At 37.2% G+C, this 19,675-nt stretch overlaps 1 protein-coding gene across 1 annotated transcript in view; it reads left to right on the top strand.

The window, feature by feature from the left end:
* The window catches only part of INVS (inversin), an 87,321-nt gene that overhangs the window by 8,447 nt on the left and 59,199 nt on the right, over positions 1 to 19,675 (top strand). The window contains exon 3 of the mRNA XM_032181385.1: positions 2,703 to 2,869. Coding sequence (XP_032037276.1) covers positions 2,703 to 2,869 — 167 coding nt within the window. The remainder of the gene's footprint in view (positions 1 to 2,702; positions 2,870 to 19,675) is intronic.

Genomic DNA, 19,675 nt, shown 5'->3' with positions numbered 1-19,675 from the left:
GTTTTGATGTAAAGAGTAATGAGTAGGGCAGAAGCAATACTTCATCTTCTCCATTCTAAACGAAGTTCAGACCAACTTCTTACGTAGCTTTTATACTTGGCCCAAACTGGAAAAAAATGCTTGTATAAGTTTACAAATATGACTTTCCATTACTTGGTTTATTTATTTATTTATTTTCTGAAGAAGAAAAACATATTTGGTCATTTGTTTACTGAAAATCTGAGACTCAGCTGTTACGTTCATTATGTGAAAATTTCTAAAGGGAAAAAAATAAGAAGAGGAAAGCTGTCAAGGGTCCGTGCAGTTCCCAGTGGCTTATCTACAGAAGGTGGAATCATAGCTATTCTGTATCCTCACTGAGGTAATAATACAGTAGGAGAAGATAGCATCCTATTCAAGCAGGTTGAAGATGCACAGAAATACAAAACAAATATATACACAGTAGGAGTCTAAAAAATGAGATGGGAGAAGTAGGTGGCATGCTTTAAATGAGGCTGTTGATAATACAGTAAGAATATAAGATTTGTTGAAGGGAAGGCATCAATGTGGATAACAATTTTTTCTATACACTTTGTATTCTGATACATCAGTGGAAGCCATGTAGGTGAACGAGTGGTGATACACATTTGAAAACCAAAGCAAAAAAGAAATCTTGATTTTGAAGAAAATTAATAGATATTAATTGATTAATATAAATCAAGATTAATAATAATAATGATTTCAAGTCTAAGAAAGAATTTATCATGTTAACGTTCTCTTGCTCTCCCTCCAGCCAGAGGGTGATGTGTCTGACGTGCTAAAGCAGATCGGAGAGCCTGAACTGACAGGAAGCACAATAGCAATGAAGGTTACTCTCCTGTATTGGGTAAATGACATACTGAGGATCTAATCCTAAAATTAAATTGTTAGGAATCGTTAAGGAGTTGACAAGTAAGATTTTGGTGAACTCACAACAGGACCAGCTCGTGACTTGATCCTGATCATTGTGTAGGACCTGCATCAGAACGCTACTGAGAGAGATTTTGTAACCCTTGACCAGAGTGTGCACGCATAAGCAACAGCAATCTGGTATATATGCTAACTCTAAAAATGGTGAAGGACGTTAGAATAAAATCACTTGCTAAGAAGAATCCAAAGATGAGGCTGAAGAGTAAACTCCTTGCTTTCAACATGAAGCAAATGGAAAATCACTTCTCAAAAGAAACAATTTAGGAAGGTCAAGGGGAAGCAAGCATGGGTTAGCAGCAGTGTGAGGGTGGATGTTGAAAGCAAGGTGTTCTTCAGAAAGCATAATTGGTGTCTAAGGAAGATAGAGGTAAAAAAATATATTTTTTTTTCATTGGGAACAATTTGCTGGAGGCATAAAAATTAATTATAAAACTTGTTTTAATGTGAGCATGACATGTTGCTCTAATAGATTGTCAAGATGATGGGGGAGTCAAAGAAGACAAAGCCATAGATGAAGAACAAAATGAATTTTTCTGCATCTGCATTCACAGAAGAGCTTAGAAAGATTCCTGAAAGATTATTTTTTTGCAGAGCAGAAAGGCTTTTCTCCATGCAAATCACAGTCTCTAAGCAAGAGAAGGTATTACAGGATGAATCATCAGATCTACCTGGTATTCACTCAGCAGTTTTAAAGGAACTCAGAAATGAAGCAAGTGAGCGAATGATTCCTGTACCTGGTAATACCATGCTTAAGAGTGTTTTTTTTTTTTGGTGAGAGGCTTGGTTGGTAGGGAACAAATGTTAATCTTTAAATATGGATCGAGGGGAGTATCAATCTGCTTGACTCTTCTACTAGGTGAATCTATTGAAATTATAATTAAGAATACAATTACTGGATATGTAGATAAGTATAATATGCTGGGGGGAGTGGAGATTTCTATAAAGAAAGGGCATTACTCTGCTGGAGTTCTTTCACAGCATCAACAATCATGCAAACAAGGGAATATTTAAAAAGAAAAATGAATTTACCTGTAAAAGTTCAGTGTTCCTTGAGTAATCATAGATGACAGTCCCATGTGGAAACAGAAATATGAAACTTTGTAGTGGGGGATGCACACTGTAAATTTTTTTTGGACTCTGCATAGGAATACAGTGAATAATCTTTTCAATGAGACCTCAGACTTCTTATTTACCCTAATTGCTGCCTTGCTAACCATATAAATTCAAGAAAGATCAACAAATATTTTTGTAGTTTCATTTCATAAGGCACTATGAAGTAAATAATGGTATTGATGCAATATTGTCATCTTTATGCTTTTTAAAGAAACACTGCAGCGAATAGGCTTCAAAGCTCATTTATTTACAATGTTTACAGGTTTCATAAGGACTTTGGTTTACGTATTGTTGATATTTTTTAAGTAATCTTTACAGCCAAGCTCTGTATAAGTATTCTAAAACGATTTATAATTCTGCCACTGCAGAAAGTTACTGGTAGTAGGTGTATTTGTGGAGCTGATGTTTTCTAGATGTATGTTTTTCTGTCTATATATTTTGAAATGTCCTCTAAATGTTGGTAAGAAAATAAGGTGAAAAGTAATAACTTTGTTTTTATGTGATACTCCATTAGTTTGCTCATCCTGTTCATTTATGATAAAAGTACTATTTTACCTGAAAGTGCCCTTGAAAAAAAAGGTACTATTTTTAGTTAGATACTCATAGAATTATTTGATTTATGTTATTATTTTTATTTTTAGGAAACTCTGAGCTGAAAGATAAAGAGGACCAGTTTGGACGAACTCCTCTGATGTACTGTGTGCTGGCTGACAGGCTGGACTGTGCAGAGGCTTTGCTGAAGGCTGGAGCAGATGTTAACAGAGCTGATCGTAGCCGAAGAACTGCTCTCCATCTTGCTGCACAAAAGGTAATTACATGGGAAGTGCTCTGCTGTTATAGAAACGTAAGGCGTTCGCAACAGGTATAAAGGAGATTTTCTTGTATTGAATCAGCTTCTAGTGTTTTTAGAGGCTTTCATTAGTGTAAGAGGTCAATAATGCTAAAGTACATATATTTAATCAGCGTAATTGTAGCTGTCTGAAGAGACAGCTCACTGATGTTTTTAAGAACTCATACTCTCTAGGAAAAATGAGCCGTGTCTAGTTTGGAACAGCCAGTTCTAAGACTGGATTCTGTATACTCTCACACTTCTTAGGATGTCACCATTTATTTCAGTGGGTATAATACCGTGTATTTTTAATTGTTAATGCTATGGCTGAGACTGCCGTGGCTACAGAATACCAAATCGGTGCCAGGACCAGGAAAGAAATGCACTGCTATTCATTTTTCCTTCCACAATTTTAGTCTATAATACTGTCCTATTACATTGTCCCAGTGAAGAGGTGCTAAAGGAAGATTTTAACAATAGAAGGGAATTTAAAGTATAATTTCAGAGCTGCAGTAGTTCCTCTGTGTTCAGTACTGGGGGAAGTGTCTGCAGTCACAGGAGAATTAGCAAACTGCGGAGGGAGGGGAAGAGAAAGAATTGAAGAAGAAGCAGCCAAAGGTGGGTTGTCAAGCTAGTCAAGATGTGAGTTCATAAATTATGAAACAGTCTACAGCGAAGATTAAAAATTCAAATTTGAAAGAAACATCTTATTTACTGTATTACTTTTATACTGCGTTTAAAACAGTAACTGTTCAAAAGCTGGGGTTGTTTCGATCATGTAAGCCGTCTTTTGTTCCCAGTTAGAGAGTGACTGCCTTGAGTTTTGTAGCAAACATCTATTTTTCATAACTTGTCACCTGTTCACAATCATCCAGGTTGTTTAACTGTTTTACTTCCTAATATACCCTACATTTTTTTTTGTTTTCATTTTAGTCGGGTTTACATAAATGTAGCTATGGTATGGTCACAGTATTTAGTGAGGAGAAATGTCAGAGATTTTAAAACTGCTTTAAGGTACTACACTGCCGGGTTATGTTGGCTTTATATTTTGTAACCTGATGAGCAAAGGAATGTTTTAATCATAGCAAAGACATAACTTTTTAAGCTAAAATTTCCAGGTTTTTAAAATGCTTTTCTAGCATATTAACCCAGTATATTTTTCTTGCTTAAATCTTTGTCTATATGTTGATATGGTGGATATTTGTATTACAGCTGTTCAAGGCAAAGAGATATTTTGCCCTAGTGTAATATCCATTAATTGCATGTGCTCCTTGGTTCCTTTGTCATGCTGCAATCGTGAAGGGGCAGTTTGGTCCATGGGACGCTTGGCCCATGTTAGATGTGTTTTCTGTTGGCAATGCAACTGTAAAACGAGGTACCATCATTACCTTCTGCTATTTTAATAGAAGCTTTTATGCAGTCACCCACTTAGTGCTTAATGTTTTAGATGCATTTCACCATCTAGCCACATAAGTGCTTGTGCTATCACAGTGCTAGGGTGGCAGAAAGTGGTCAGGAGACAGCCCTTGCAGCTGCTTTTCATTTGTCTGACTGAGCTGTACCATAAAACTGCATTCTGTGCCTTCTGAGCAGTTGCTCACTGTTGATGTCAGCATATGAAATTAAAATTTCATGTGTGTCTTCAGCATTTCCTTATTAACATTTTAATATATGCATTTCTGTCATGAATGCCTCCTGTAAAATATATAAAATTTAAATTCAAAACAACTTCGTGTTCCATACAGTTTGGGTTATTTAATTAATGTTTTGCGTTCTTCTTATTCCTCTTTGATACTTTTGGTTTATGTTATCCTCTTACAATTTTTTTTTTCCCGAAGTGAATGCTGAGACTTTCCTCTGTAACCAATACCAAGTGTTGGCCTTCAGGCAGAAAAAAGAAAAATGTTGTGAGATCACAGATTCTTCAATTTTACTGTCAATGTTGGTTAATCACAGATCTACATGTTTACCAAGGCCACTCTGTAGTTCTTGCTGTGTTCAGCTTTGTGAATCAGTCTGTCACTGTCGTGTGTTCCTTCAAAAACAGATTTATGTGGCTTTCCAAATGTCTGGTGAAAGGGGGCCTACAGGAAAGCTGGGGAGGGACTTTTCGTCGAGGAGTGGAGTGAGAGGACAAGGAGTAATGGCTTTAAACTAAAAGAGGGTAAATTTAGATTAGATATAAAGAGGAAATTCTTTACTCAGAGGGTGGTGAGGCCCTGGCACAGGCTGCCCAGAGAAGCTGTGAATGTCCCAGCCCTGGAGGTGTTCAAGGCTAGGCTGGATGGGGCTTTGGGCAGCCTGTTCTGGTGCGAGGTGTCCCTGCAAGGGGACAACTGGGTGGGCTTTAAGGCCCCTTCCAACCCAAACCATTCTGGGATTCTATGAACTTTAGTCATAGGTATAATAGGATGTTTAGAATCACATTGCTTGGAGATTCACGGTCCTGTTTGCAGTTCAGTTGCCTCCTAATTTTAATTTTTTACCTGTGAGACCAGAGTAACAGCATTTGCAGCAGGACAAGCAATGGTCAAGGACCTTCTGCTTAGCTCTTACAGTTTTTATTTTTTAAACTCTTTGCATTTGCTTGTCCAAATTCTGGGATGTGCATTTTATTGAAAGGCAATTTTCTTCATCTTTGTTTCCTCTTGCTTTCTGACTCCAAAACTTGTCAGGCCTACGGATAAGAAAACCAATATACCACGTAGCAATTATCTTCTAGTTTTACATGAAAGATGTGGCTCAAATTGTTGTCCTGTGATTAAAGTTGACTATAATTTTCTAGAGAAATTATTACTTATCTAGTTCCTACTTAGGATTCCTTCTTCCTTCCTTTTTTTTTCCTCCCCCTACTAAGGTGTGGTTCCTGTTACACGGCAGTTTTTTTTTTATTTCCTTGGAATTTTTGGTTAATAATCAGATTTTGTGTATGTTGAATGTAATCATGGGACTTATAAATCATCTGTACGAAGTACAATGAATTTCATTCTAATTGCATTTCTCTTCTAGGACGGGTTTCTGGTTGGATAGGACTTAATTATGCAGGTGAAACATCCCTCCACTATCACTGGGTAGTCTTGTCTGCCCCTTCTGGACCATGTAATAGCATGCACCACTTACAGGTCTAGCTTCTATGTGATCTACCTATGTGGTTTACAAACCTGGCTGTAATTGGTGTGTGTGTAAATATATATATGTACATACCAGGTCTCTATTACATCTTTTAATAAAAATTAAAACTGCAAGATTTTATTTCATAAAAGCAACTCTTCCTATCCTTCAAATAGGGAAAAAAATGCTAACATCAACATCCAGCGTTCAAAATCCTCATTTGATAATGCAAAGTTCTTCCTAAATTAAAGGTAGAAATTACAGCATTGCCCATATAGTCATCCAACATTATTGGATGTGATAGAGAGTCTCTCAGTAGTTCCTTATCATTTAGTATTTTCTTAATGGCACCTCTAATTCCCTTTTAAGTAGTTACCTTATTATTTGTAGTTATGTGGTTGATCTCCCAGGTGTTCTGGTGCACTCAAGTGCTTTTCCTTGTCCTACAGATGTCCTAGAAGCCATCCTTCAGAACTGTGAGGTGTCAAAAACAGCTCTGTTTTGCTTTGGACATCAGTAAGCAGTATCAAAGGTTCTGTGCTTGATATAAATACTGTTTATGGCCTCTGTCAAAAGTATTTCTGATGGCATAGCTAGGAAGACTGACCCATGCTATTCCATCTTCTGTCAGATCCAAGGGGTTGGCAAAGGTGAAAAGCAAAGGTGATCTGATAACTTCAGCAACTCTACTGCAGTTTTGATATCTAGGTCATCTTTACCAGTTCAGGAGGAAACTGAGGTGTCAGAACTCAAAGTCAGAATGTCATCCTTGTCTTGCCATGCTTCGTCCAAGTGACTTTTGTCACTGGGGCATATCTATAAAGCAATAGTTACCTCGGAAGATGTATCAGGTTCTCAACAAAGGGTTCTTGTCATTTCCCTGTCTCAGACTTCATTAATATCATTTGGGACAATTCTCCCCTCCTGGTCCACCTAAGCCATCTTTCTCTAATAGCAGATTTGGCTTAAATGTTCTTACAGCTTTCTTTGCTGAAAGTTCCTGAAGTTAATTAGATGGGGTCAGAAATTTCAGCTGTTAATACTACTTGAAATATCAATGCTTTCTGAAATCAACTGTGGTTATACATTGACAAGGTAACCTTTGCTGATGGGTAGCTTAATGATAATAATTACCTTCTTAATGATAAGTCTTCCATGCTTTGCTTTACATGGCTGCTATGAGTTTCCCCTTTGTTAAACAGCCTACAAAAATAAATTAATGGATCTGTAAGATGATGGGGTGAGAACAATCTCATGTAAATGCAGAAATTTATATTTCAGACATCTAAAGCCAAGCTAGTCATCTAGATGACTTTTTATGAAAAATGATGAAAAGAAGTAGGCAATTCCTTGATGTAATTCATTCACCCTAAAGTATAGATGTCTACATTAGGACACATTGAGTAGCTGAATCATCCTTTTAGGCATCTAATAATGTAGCTTTTGATGCTGTATTGAGACAAACCTCATGCAAAGCATATGTTTTATCAAGTAATTTTCAACTCTTCATTGACATGATCTTTCCTACTATCTTTGTTTTCTTCATCAGTCTTCAGATGGAGCTGTTTCAGTCTTTTGTAGGCAGAAGGCCATGTAAATGGTTTCCTGGGTGGTCTTCTGTGGGTTTTCCTCTGTTCCATTATTAAGGTGAAATGTTTTGGTGTCTCTGTACTCTTTAAAAAAAGAAGGGGAGAGGTCAAGTCACTCATTTCAGAAATTTAAATAAAGAAAAACTGATAAAAATATTGCATCAGTACACCTGTGACGGTTGCCAAAGGTGGTTCAGAGGACAGTCTGACTTCATGAACACGCGTGTGATTTACTGGGAGTTGAGATGGCAACTGTTTGCAGCAGAAGTAAAATCATTAACATAATTTGCCCATGATTTCACACTGAGGAACTGTATTACTGTGTTGGTACAGATCTTAAAACGGTAGAATTTAGATTATTATGAAATAAACATGCTGTGGTACACTGATGAGTGTACTGAGATTGCAGTTTAACTACAGACATTCATTTTCACTTGTAAGCATTGTGGTAGCAGTTTTCTTCTAGTCTTAAACTGTGACTTAATTAAAACACCCACACGTGATACTTCTGAACAGAAATGTTTCTACGTACCCAAATTGCCTGTGTGTGATTTTTTTCATTTATCCTTTATTAAGTAATTTCAGTTTAATGTAAAAAAAAAATACCAAGCCTGCTTCTTTCAGAATTTCTCACAGAGGATGCTCACTTATTAGCAATCTGTTTACTCTGGGGAAGTAACTATCTCTATGAATTCCCCAAGCGCAGCCCTTTGTGTTAACAAGGAGAGAAGAAAAAATTCAATAGTTTTGCTGTTGGATGCTAATGATATGCACTTAAAATAATCTATCAGGTTGCTTAACTGTCAGGAGGATATTAATTTTTGGTTTCAGGAGCATTAATACTACCCCGGTGGGAAAATAAGCCTTTCATTATCTGAAAGCATTAAATATTCTGTAGGTTATAGAAATTCTTTGCTGACACAGTTATTGATAAATAACAGGATGTCCAGGATGCAGTCAGGACCTCTGTGTAAAGTATATGTAACGTATATGCTATGTATAATTTAATGATTCTTAATTTTTCTTAAACTAGCAAAAAGTGATTGCTCCTGGATGTTCTCCAGTAGCCATACAGGGAAAGAAGGAAGTAAGAAAAGACAGCCTGTGGCAAGGATAAGGCATGAAGAAAATTAAATAAAAAAGGTAGTCTTTAGTTCACTTATTTTATGAAAGATTATTCCCAAGTCTTACTGAATGAGTACAGTCAGGGTAGTTCAAGAGCCCCAAATCCAGGATGTTATTTCCCCTTTCTTCACAAAGGAAAAAGTATTGATATTAAGGGCTCCTGAAGAAAACTTTGCCAGGAGCAACTTATACATTTTTTTTTCCTCACTACCTTTTTCCGGATGTGTTTCCTGGAGCTGTAACATGCTCCTCTGTAGCATGTAGTGTCGATCCTCTTAAAACATTCATAACGCATTATCTGAACTGAATAAAATAACACATTTACTTCTTTGTTTCCCAATTTATATCATGAATATCAATATATAATCGTGGCATCTTTCAGAGATGCTGGTGGTCAGTTCATGTTCCTTTTATCCAGGGCCGGTTACCTTTTCTGAAATTCCCTCTTAAGCAAGACCTCACAGTGAGCATATATTACTTCTGTGCATATAGGTTCATGAGGTATGAAGCAACTTTACATTCAGTCTTTCATACTTTCATGCAAACGTACAACTTGACTAAATGTGAAAAATTTGAACAAACAGCAGTCTGAAACATGAATGTTGGCCAGCCAGCCAGAAAATGTGATTTTTACTTGCAGGACTGTAGTTTCCTTTGTGTTTAAGTAAACCACAGACAAAAGCTGTGATATGAATGTGTGTTTTTTTTTTCTTTAAATTTCTCAAACAAAGGGTTCTTTCTAGTGAATGCAGCCTGAGGATGCTCAGGGACAGAAGGCACGGTTTCTTGTGTGTGATTTGTATGTGTTATATTACAGATAAGCTGATCTAACTACCAGTTTTCATCAAAAGGGTTGGTCCTGCCCATCCCTTTCCTGCCACCCCCTTTTCACAACTGCAGAACTGTTCAGTGGGTTAACAGAAAACTAACTCTAGAAAATGATGATTCATTTTCTGACTGTTTAGCACAACTTCTCGTGCTCCCAAATACTTCTCACCATCGGCTGTGCTGATACTACACTTGATCTGTGCTGTAAGCCAGGTAATTGTAATGGTTAAGAGTAACTACAGGAAAAGATCAGTGAAAAAGAAAAAACAAAACCATGTTGTTCCAGATAGCTCATTTACAATACTGTCCCTCAGTATGTTGCTGTGTCACCATTGAGGAACAAGAATAAAACAGACAGAAATGGTGCAGGGCTGGAACTTACTAAATGAACTCTGACATCATAAAAAATATTCTTAAAATGTTAGGGTAGGAATTCATCAGCTTTCTAGTTGAGTTGAGGGGAGGACAAGGGAAGCCTTTTGAATTTTTTTTTTTTGTGTGTGTGTGATAAATAGAAGCTTTGGGTTTCTTTTGGTGTCTTCTGTCTCTGTAAATCTGCTTTAGCCTTCATTAATATTTTCATTTGCCTCTGGATAAACCTATCTTGTTCTAAGGATCAGTGAGTAACATGTTGAAGTATGAAAGGGTGATCTTGAAATCAAAGTATTGGTCTTCTCTAAGGAAGCTCAACGTCCCAACATCACTGCAAGGCACCTCTAATTTTGCAGTTTTTCCACTGAAATATGCAGGGTGTTTTGGAACTTGATTGTACACCGAAAAAAAAAAAAAAAAAGAAAAGAAAAGATACTCCAAGATATTATCTCGGAGAAACCATTGTTAGTCAGGTAGGCTCTGTTGCATGAAGGTAGAGAGAGGAATGGTTGGTCTGAGAAGGTTCTGGGAAACCAAGCGACACTAGGTATTAGGAGAAAACTTTCTTGTGCATTTTTCAGCTTCCGAAACTCTACATCTTGATTCATTATTGCACCACGAGACTGAAGAAGAGGGAAGGCCTTCCATGTCAGTTACGGTACATATTAGAGAGCAGCAGAATTGAAAGCAATTGGAGTTTCCTGGGGGCACTTCAACGTTCCGAAAAAGCTTGACGACAATTTTGTTGATATGGAGACCTTGATTTGGGCACTACTTTGAGACAAATATCCAGTTCTCATATTTTCAGGCAATATGTTTTCAGTTTACAGGCTTTGTCATGCCTTCATAACAGGACAAGAGCATGCATGGTGATTACTCATCAAGTGATAAGTCTCTCTAGTCATTTGGTATCCAGCAGTCATCTTACAAGTCTGGTTTCAGTCATACAGCAGATACTAAGACATCTGAGTCTGATTTCTTGCTGGTTTTGTTAGTAAAAAACCAAACAAACAAACAAACAAACAACAACAACAAAAAAAACAGTTTAGGACAAAAATATGCAAAAATTTGCACCCTGGAGTAGCTCTTAGGACTGTTCTGTTCAAGAGCAGAATTTCAGAGTAGCTAAAGATTAGGCTCTGTCTCCATACAGGCTGCACTGGTAAATAGGGCATGAATGTCTATAGGCTGTGACACATGTAAAACTGACATTTCAAAATGATTTTAGTAACTGCTGGTTACTAAACTCACCTGTTCTAATAAAATAGTTTTGAAAATACTGCTTGCAGTTTGTCGCTGCCTCCCTGAGTGTACTTACTTTCCAGCAGTCATTTTGTGCATCAAAGGAATTGCCACACGCCTAAACAACAACAAGTAGTGTCTGGCATTGTCTTTTCATAGGCCTGTGTTGTGAAAGAGAGCAAATAAAGTTGTCTGAGGCACTAAAATGCATTATATTTTAAATATCCGATGGATTTGCACTATAGAAGCACTCTGTCTATAGCAGGCCATTTGTAATAGCAAAGTACTATTTTTGCTTATGTAGAACAGTAGAAACAAAAGTTGAAGGTGAATGGGAGAGGTTTAAAGAGAGGATTTGCAATAAGGGCACTCATGGAGTGTTTAGATAAATATTAAGTAGTAGAGAATATTTGTGTGAAAAGGGATGGACCGAGCGTGCTTCTGTTTTAAACTTATGAAGTGGTGATCTCCAATTGCCTGGGGCAATTAAACTTGTTGAAAGCTGAGGTTTCAGACTGACAGCCATCATCGTAGCATCCCTATTTTGAAGGATTTTGTTCTAGTTGTGAGGGCTACAAACCTAATTTAAAAGTAGAACAAAGAACAAGTACATCTATGATTTTTGTGAAGGTGAATGGATTAACTCTTGCAATGTGTAAAGGATGTTCAGGTATGACTCCTGGGGAGGCACGTGCCCTGGAACACAATTTGAAAAACACAGGGCTGTATGGCTTCTGTTTCTGACCTGCAATGATGGAAAAGATTCACACTTATCAAGAACAGCAGTCATAAGCAAAATATTAAAAATGTTTTGCGGAAGAAAACTCAGGAATACTCATGGGAGAGACAACTCATTGAATTAATAAATTAATATTTATACAAAGGCATTCACAGATTTTGCTGGTGTCATTGGATAACTTAAGGATAGTAATTTTTCTTCAGTACTTGGCACCAGCTGGTACTTTAGTATAATAATTATTTAGCTATGAAAAATGAAAACGGGGGAAAGTCCAAATGAGAATACTTTTAATGAAATAGACAAAATTGAATTGAGAGAATGATATCTGTGTTATTTTGCTCTGGAAATGAGGTATGTGTTAAAAAGAATTAGAATCTGCAAAGTAAGACCAGACCATAGCAGTGAACATAACCCATGATAACTTTAGGGGTTTCTAACATAAACAATAAGGGAATTTTTTTCATGCTGGAAGGCCAAATAGCTCCTGAGACTATGGGTGGACTCCCCATTGACAGTGAATGAGTTTGCTCAATTCTCCCTGTTGTGGAGGGTTCGGTTGCACGAGCCACTAGAGGTCTCTTTCAGCACAGGTAGCTTTGTGACGATTGAGTTTCATAAATTCTGAACTAGTGTGGTTTTGGAAAAGAAAAAGTCACCTTAAAGGCTTTAAAATCATTTTTATCACTGTAAATAGAAATATATCTAAGAAATGTTATACTAAGATATTGTAAAATTATACTATGATATTTGAAAATTAAAAAGGTCGTCTACTCTTCTCAGTGATTTATCGTATTTGGAGTACACTTTAGAGCAGTGCAGTAATAATTTAACTTTATTCCTAGAAATACTATATGCAAGTTCAACTTTTCAGTATTTTTTTCCAGTTTGCCTGAGTTTTATAAGACCCAGCTTACCTAAATGTAAACCTGTAGGTTCATTTTTTTTTAGGGGAATGAATAGTAATCTTAAGGGATCTGCTCACCAAACTATTCCTTTAATACCTATATTTTATATTACTCATATGATACTACTTTTGACTCAATATTATGATATTATGTATTGAAATGCATATCTTTAAAGAGTTCAATCATCTCTGATTGAATCAATTAATAGATGTGTATTCGTCACCAAGAATATTTTGTTAAAATAGTCTGAAGACAAATACTGTATATATACAAATTGATCTATTTACTGAATTAATTTTTTACAGTGTTTAGAGTATTTCAAATAGTATTACTTTGCCCTTGCATGTGATTTTCTAGGCATCTGTACAATCTAGATATTACACAGTAACATTTTGTTCAGTTAAAGTGTGGATTTTTCCGAATTACAATAGCAGACATTCATATTCTTATATCTGCTTAAACCAAGGAAGCTTTCATTTCATTTAATTGTTAATGTCATTTGATTTTAATATTATTTTATTTTTAGTAAGGAATTTCTGAAGTGTAGGAAACCCTTTATTAGAAGACACATTCTTCCTGGCAGAGTCAAGAAACCAACTGATGAACGATGGTAGGGCAGTTCTAATCGCTTTTTAACTGTTTCAAGAACCTGAGTGTTTTTATTCACGCTATTCCTGTACTTGCGTGATCTTAACAATGTTCCCAGGGTTGTGTTTTATTTAATTTAATTTTATTTTTTTTCCCATGTTCACTTCCTGTTGTTCGTTGCATTAAATGGTCTTATTTCAGGGACTGTGCCTCCGAGCACTGTTACTGCTTTGGGATACTACTGCTGTACAAATACCAGATGTTGCTGATGTTGCTGCTTTGCAGTTTGCCATGGAGGGATGTGACTTGTGAGAGAGAGCCTACACACGTCGTCCCAGAAACATTGTTGTTGAGAAGCATCTTAAGAAAATGTATAATGATAAATTCAAAACATATATTTCTGGCTTATATCACCCCACAAAGAAGACAGGGCAATTGGGTAGATATTAACTGAAGTGGTAACCCTAACATCTCTCTGCCATGTAGCTTGGGATTCCTTTTTAATGATGCAAATCCTTGTCTTTCCTAGCTGAAGCTGGACCCTGCAGGGTTAATTTTTCCGGAGTTTCTCTGCGAGTTTGAGAAGAGTTCTGTACAAAGGGAATCAGTACAGCCTAGTGGAGAGCAGAGTCATGAGCATTTGCATCCCTGGAATGTTTTTATTGACAAACGGTAGTCTGCTATTGACATTTGTGTCCCTTGATGATAGTTCTATCCTAGCTTATCTTTGCTGGTCAAATGCCTTAATTGTTCTGGCCTTTAATTCAGTCAAAGTTGGAGCATGAGTGGAAGAGAAAAGAGAAGGAACAGGTCTAACAGAGCATCAAGCTTGAGCTGTGAAGCTACTGGCAACGATCAACCTGTCATAATGTTATGATTTGTTCATTTTTATACCATTTATTAGCCTTTACTTGTTGTGCCATTTGGCCTCCAGGGCAGATAAAGTGCTGTCTAATTTGGTAGGTTTGCTTCTGTCAGAGTGGCCTCGACAGAGAGGGTGTTAGCTGTAGTGACAAATAATCAATAGCTGTCGTTGTCATGAGGAACGTGAGGAGTTGGGCCTTTCATCTGGAGGATTAGAGGTCTAATTGGATTGAGAATAGGGAGGGTGGGCTGTTGGGTAACCCTGTCAGCTATGTTAAGCTGTCAAATGTCAGCCTCGCTGAAAGGAAGAAGGGATGGTTAGCTTTCAGAAACAAGGAAGAAGACATATGAAAGCTTTTTTAAAAAAGTAATAGGTAGGGAAGTACAACAGGCTAATGTACACTTTAACCCCTTGCTGTTTAATTATACCTCTCCCCAGTTAATGAGGATGCATAGCATGTGCGGTTTAGCTCTTCTTACACAGGAGCACACACAGAGTTTGTGTGAAACAGATTTGGCATCATGAAACCAAACCAGACCGGTTCTGTGTCTTGAGAAAAAGCAAGCTAACTACTTAACGGGGAATATAAATACAAAAAGTTATGACATAGAGAACGAAAATACCCACCAATGGAGGAAATCACTTAGCAGAAGCTGTAAAGAAACGGAATATTTTGTATTAATGTTCTGTTGTGAAGAGATGGTAGTCCTGCAGACATAAGGAATTGTCTCAGGGCTGCTATACATGGAATAAGCACTATTATCAAGTCCTGCAATGTACTGTCAGTTGAATTTTGTCTGTATGTTGTTGCTTTTGATCCCTTGCTCCCTGCATGTTTCTTGGAGGAAGAATTGTGATCTTATAAAGAAGACAAATGCAATGAAAGTGCCACTATGCTAGTAAAACAAATATTTTTTTTCATATTAATATCTCAAGGTTTACAGCACTAAAATTTACCTTACCGGAATAAATAATAGGGCTAGATTTTAAAGGAGGATTTGTTTGTTTATTAAAGTACTAGAGTAGTGCTTTATTTGTCATCTTACTGCGTTGCTGTTTTCAAATCAACTCTTAGGTGTAGCCACACCAGTATCTCCTTTCTCTATCTAACACACCTTTCCTGAGATCAGAAGGATCTTGGTCAAAGTTAGTCTTTCCATCACGGCCCACCTCTTTCAAGGAGCTAGCATCATTAACCGCTGATCACCTTGAAATAGTGAAGTTTTTATTCATTGTGATATGGGTGTCTTAATCCAGCATCTTAATTTCTAGAGCTATACCCAATACTTGCTACTGAAATCTTTGCCCTTGGTTTGGCTTTCTATCTTCTTTTACCATGTTTCCTATGCCTGAGATAAGCTTTCACCACCCAGTCTGCCGAAGAGGACATTGTCAGACCCCAAACATGCATTATCTCACACTACTGCCTCAATTGAGCAGTCTTGATCTCAAGCGTTTACGATTTCATTTAAAAAATAATAAGAAAAGAAAAAAAAACTCCACTGCAGTGATTTTCTAAAAGATTTTGTAAACACGAATCAAATGCAAACCGTGATGATGGGACATTGGGAAGCTTTCCTTGTTTTCAGACCCCAGCAAAAAGGAAGTAATTCTGTACAGGATATGGAATTATATCTTAAATATCTATGCAGCCAGCTGGTAGAGTTACTTTATTTTCATTTATCAAAATCATGGTTAAACTTTTGTGGAAAAAGCTTAGAAGAGCATCTGGGCAGGCAACTACCACATTGTTACTTTATCTGATCTTTCCTAAGCCCTCTTCTATAGCGATAACTTTTCAGGCTGATACCAGTGAATAAGCAAAACAGTGAAGTGATCCTGTCCTCAAAAAAAACAAGCATATTAAGCGATGATTTAAAGCCAAGAAAACCACCCATATGCATAACTTAAACTCAGAGATTTTGTTGGGAAGGCAGACTGGGACTGAACAGCATACAGACATGCTTTAGGTCAGTTAGGCAAAATTTTGCCCAGTAAAGGTGAGTACTTCGTGCAGGCATGAGCAGCGTTTGTTTTTTTTTTCTTTTGACAGGATGTTATCCCATGTTTGGTGTTTGGCTGTTTTAAACTGCCTTCATTATCTTGTTTTTCAAATGCTAGCTCTGTTTTACACGCTGCTATCAAGCGGCAGTCTCCTCTCTCTCATTTTGTTTTATTCAAAGGGTAGATGAAAATTTCTCTAGCCTTTGAACTTGAAAATAATGATTGCACCTTAAAAATGTGATTCTTACTAAACGCGGTGCTATGCTTGGCATGTTATGAGTTATATCCAAGCAGCTTTCATTTTGTTTCCCTTATTGCTCTTCCTTTAGCACGTTTAGCATTGTGGCATCCCTCAGTGCACAAGAGGCTTGCCCAGCTCTTCTCTCAGGACACTGATGTCTGCTGCCAAGTCTGTATTTTACAAAATAGCTTTACAGGCTATTTACAGGCAGAGGCATCCCCCTGCTTGAGTGTCCTTTCCAAAACATCATTCTTGCATTAATTGCCCCTCGGCAGCTGACCTCACAACTGATCTTTAATGGGTTCAGGAAGAAATATTGTTGTTGGGACTGAGAAACCACTTACTGTTTGTGTCTAAATTTGTCACTGGCAAATTAAAGCAGGACTATGACTAGTGTGAGCTCATCGGTTTGGCTTAGTTCACTTCTGTGAGCTGTTTGGTGATTTCTCTCTGGACGAGGTGACTTTTTCTGGGTTTTCCATAGTAAAGAGGAAAGGTGTCTGTTTGCATTCATTATTAATCTTAGTCCTTTTAAATTATCTTTATTTTTAAGTGTATTAGTGTCATGTTAAATGGTCCCACATATTCTTCAATAAATGTAGTGCCAGCAATAGATCATTTTGAAACAGGACACCTTTCTGCTGAATTCTCCAGGAATCTTCTATCAGGTGTCTGACACATCCTTAATCTGATGCTCAGCCTTGTCATTTGAATCGATAGTATACTAGATAGGATGTCTTCAGCATGCCAAGGCTATTGCTACAGAAGGTGTTTGAAAAATAAATTCAGATTTTATGGCCAGCCACAAACTCCAGGAGCACTAATTTTTCATTTGTCTCTCTTTTTTTGTCTGCAAACAGTAGGTTAAATTGTTGATTAAAGAGAATTAGGTGAATCACACTTGAGACAAAAGGGATATGTATAAACTACATAAACAAATTCTGTTGTTTCCTGGAAAGCAACAGCTAATGGCTGCATTTCATAAAATATAAATTTAATTTATATATTTAAATGATCTTTTTTTAGTGTCTTTGTAGACCAATTTGGAACACGCTTTCCATTACCTCAGTTTTTATTCATGAAGAATGAGGAATTGGGGTTGAGAAATTAGGGAAGAATGTTACTAGTTTTAATGGAAAAAGATTTCTACTGAAATATTAAGTAGTTTATGCTATGTTTATCATCTGTATACGTAAAGCGTTCTGATGGGAACGTTTAAATATAAACATATATACAAAGAGAACATGTTTTTTCCATATTCTGCTAGTATGGTACAGATTTGGGAAGACTTGAAGCGACACCAGGCTTGAGTTAGTATTTTAACTGCCTATAGTCTGAGCAGAGAGAAGTAAATCCAGTGCTTTTATTACTGCTAAGATGTACTCTGAGTAGCTTAGTAAGGCTTTGGTTTATTTACCAGTACTGTAAGTAGATTCTGGCTTCTTTTTTTTTTTTAAATCTCATACTTCACTGTAGTATCTCTAGAAACTATGAAATATTGTAAGATTTTTTTTTTTTTCCCATAAGGATCTTTTTCTTGGTGAAATGCTTTTGAGCAATCATCCTAACTTGTCCTTTGTAGAAGAGAGATTGGCAATTTAGGAGACATTAGATAATGTACATATAAATAAGGATTAAGAGACTCAGCCATGTGCAAAACAGTACTTATGCAAACTATACAGGTAATTACTAAAAGTGGAAAAAAAATTATAAATTAGGACATTAATCAAAATTTTACTAGGAATGGAGAAGAATGTGAATATGGGAAAATGCAGCTTTTAAAAAGAAAGACTCATATTTCAGAGATAGTTTCTTAGTCTTCTAACGGTACTCTCAGTTCAATAGTGTTTAACCTTGAGCCATTTTGATGAATAAAATGAATATAAAAACGATTTTTAGTACTCTTTTTTGGGGGAAGGAAATTAGTGCTTGCTGACAACTCTTTCAAGTCACTGTGCAGAATTTCCTGTAAACTTGGACCTAGAGTATTGACAAAGAAGTGGGCAGCGATGCTGTAAATGTGGACGATGTGTAGTCAGGTTTCCTCGTAAATCACCAGAGACTGTGCTTCGGGTACTTGTGCCTGAGTGGCTTCAAAAAACTCACTATAGGAAAACAAGTCAGTAACAGTAGAAGAGATCAACTGGAAATCAGAATGCTAATTGCATTATCATTCTTCAAGTGTGGGTTTTTTGTTTTTTGTTTTTTTTTTTTTTTACATGAAAACAACTAATTTCTGTAAGGTAGATCATAAAATTTGAGCTGGAAACACTGCACAGAAAAAAAACATGGACAAATGAAGTCAAGGACTGTAAGATATAAGCACCTATTTTCCTTTAACTTACCCTGGGAAGAAGTTTTACCTCGGGTTTTACAGCGCTGGTCAGTTTTCGTCTCCATTGTGTCCTTTGACTGGGTGCCAGCTGATAGTTCGGTCTATTCCTATGGAAACCCAGAGAGCGAAGCCAACCTTGCAAGAGGCTTTGGGAAGAGGAGCTCTGAGTTCAGACACTGCCTCGCTTTCAGTCAAAAAGTCTGGTGGTTAGAACTGGTCTCAAGTCAGACTGGTGCTTTCAGACTGGGCTGAAAAGACCTCAAGATCATCTGGTCCAACCATCACCCTATGACCAATGTCACCCACTAAACCACGTCCCTAAGCGCCGAGTCCAACCTTTCCTTGAACACCCCCAGGGACGGTGTTGCCACCACCTCCCTGGGCAGCCCATTCCAATGCCTGACAATATTTTTATACCTTCTATGTTTTAACGAAGAATGATTAGTCCAGCTGTTAAGATTTATTGAAAAAATAGAATAGAATAAGGCCATGAAGATGATCAGAGGGCTGGAGCACCTCTCCTATGAGGGAAGGCTGAAAGAGCTGGGGATGTTCAGCCTGGAGAAGATAAGGCTCCGGGGAGACCTCATTGCAATACCTTTCAATAAAGCCCTTTCAATACTTAATGGGGCTTATAAAAAAGATGGAAAGTGACTTTTTTACTTAGGCAGATAGTGATAAGACAGGGGGAAGGGTTCTAAACTAGAAGAGGGGAGAATTAGATTAGAGGTTAGGAGGAAAGTCTTCACTTGGTGGTGAGGCCCTGGCACAAGCTGCCCAGAGAAGCTGTAGATGCCCCATCCCTGGAGGTGCTCAAGGCCAGGCTGGATGGGGCTTTGGG

The sequence above is a fragment of the Aythya fuligula genome, chromosome 2 (genome assembly GCF_009819795.1).
Source record: "Aythya fuligula isolate bAytFul2 chromosome 2, bAytFul2.pri, whole genome shotgun sequence".
NCBI classification, from domain to species: Eukaryota; Metazoa; Chordata; class Aves; order Anseriformes; family Anatidae; genus Aythya; species Aythya fuligula.
The sequence above is the reverse complement of the archived record's forward strand: the minus strand, read 5'-3'. Positions and strand labels throughout refer to the sequence as shown.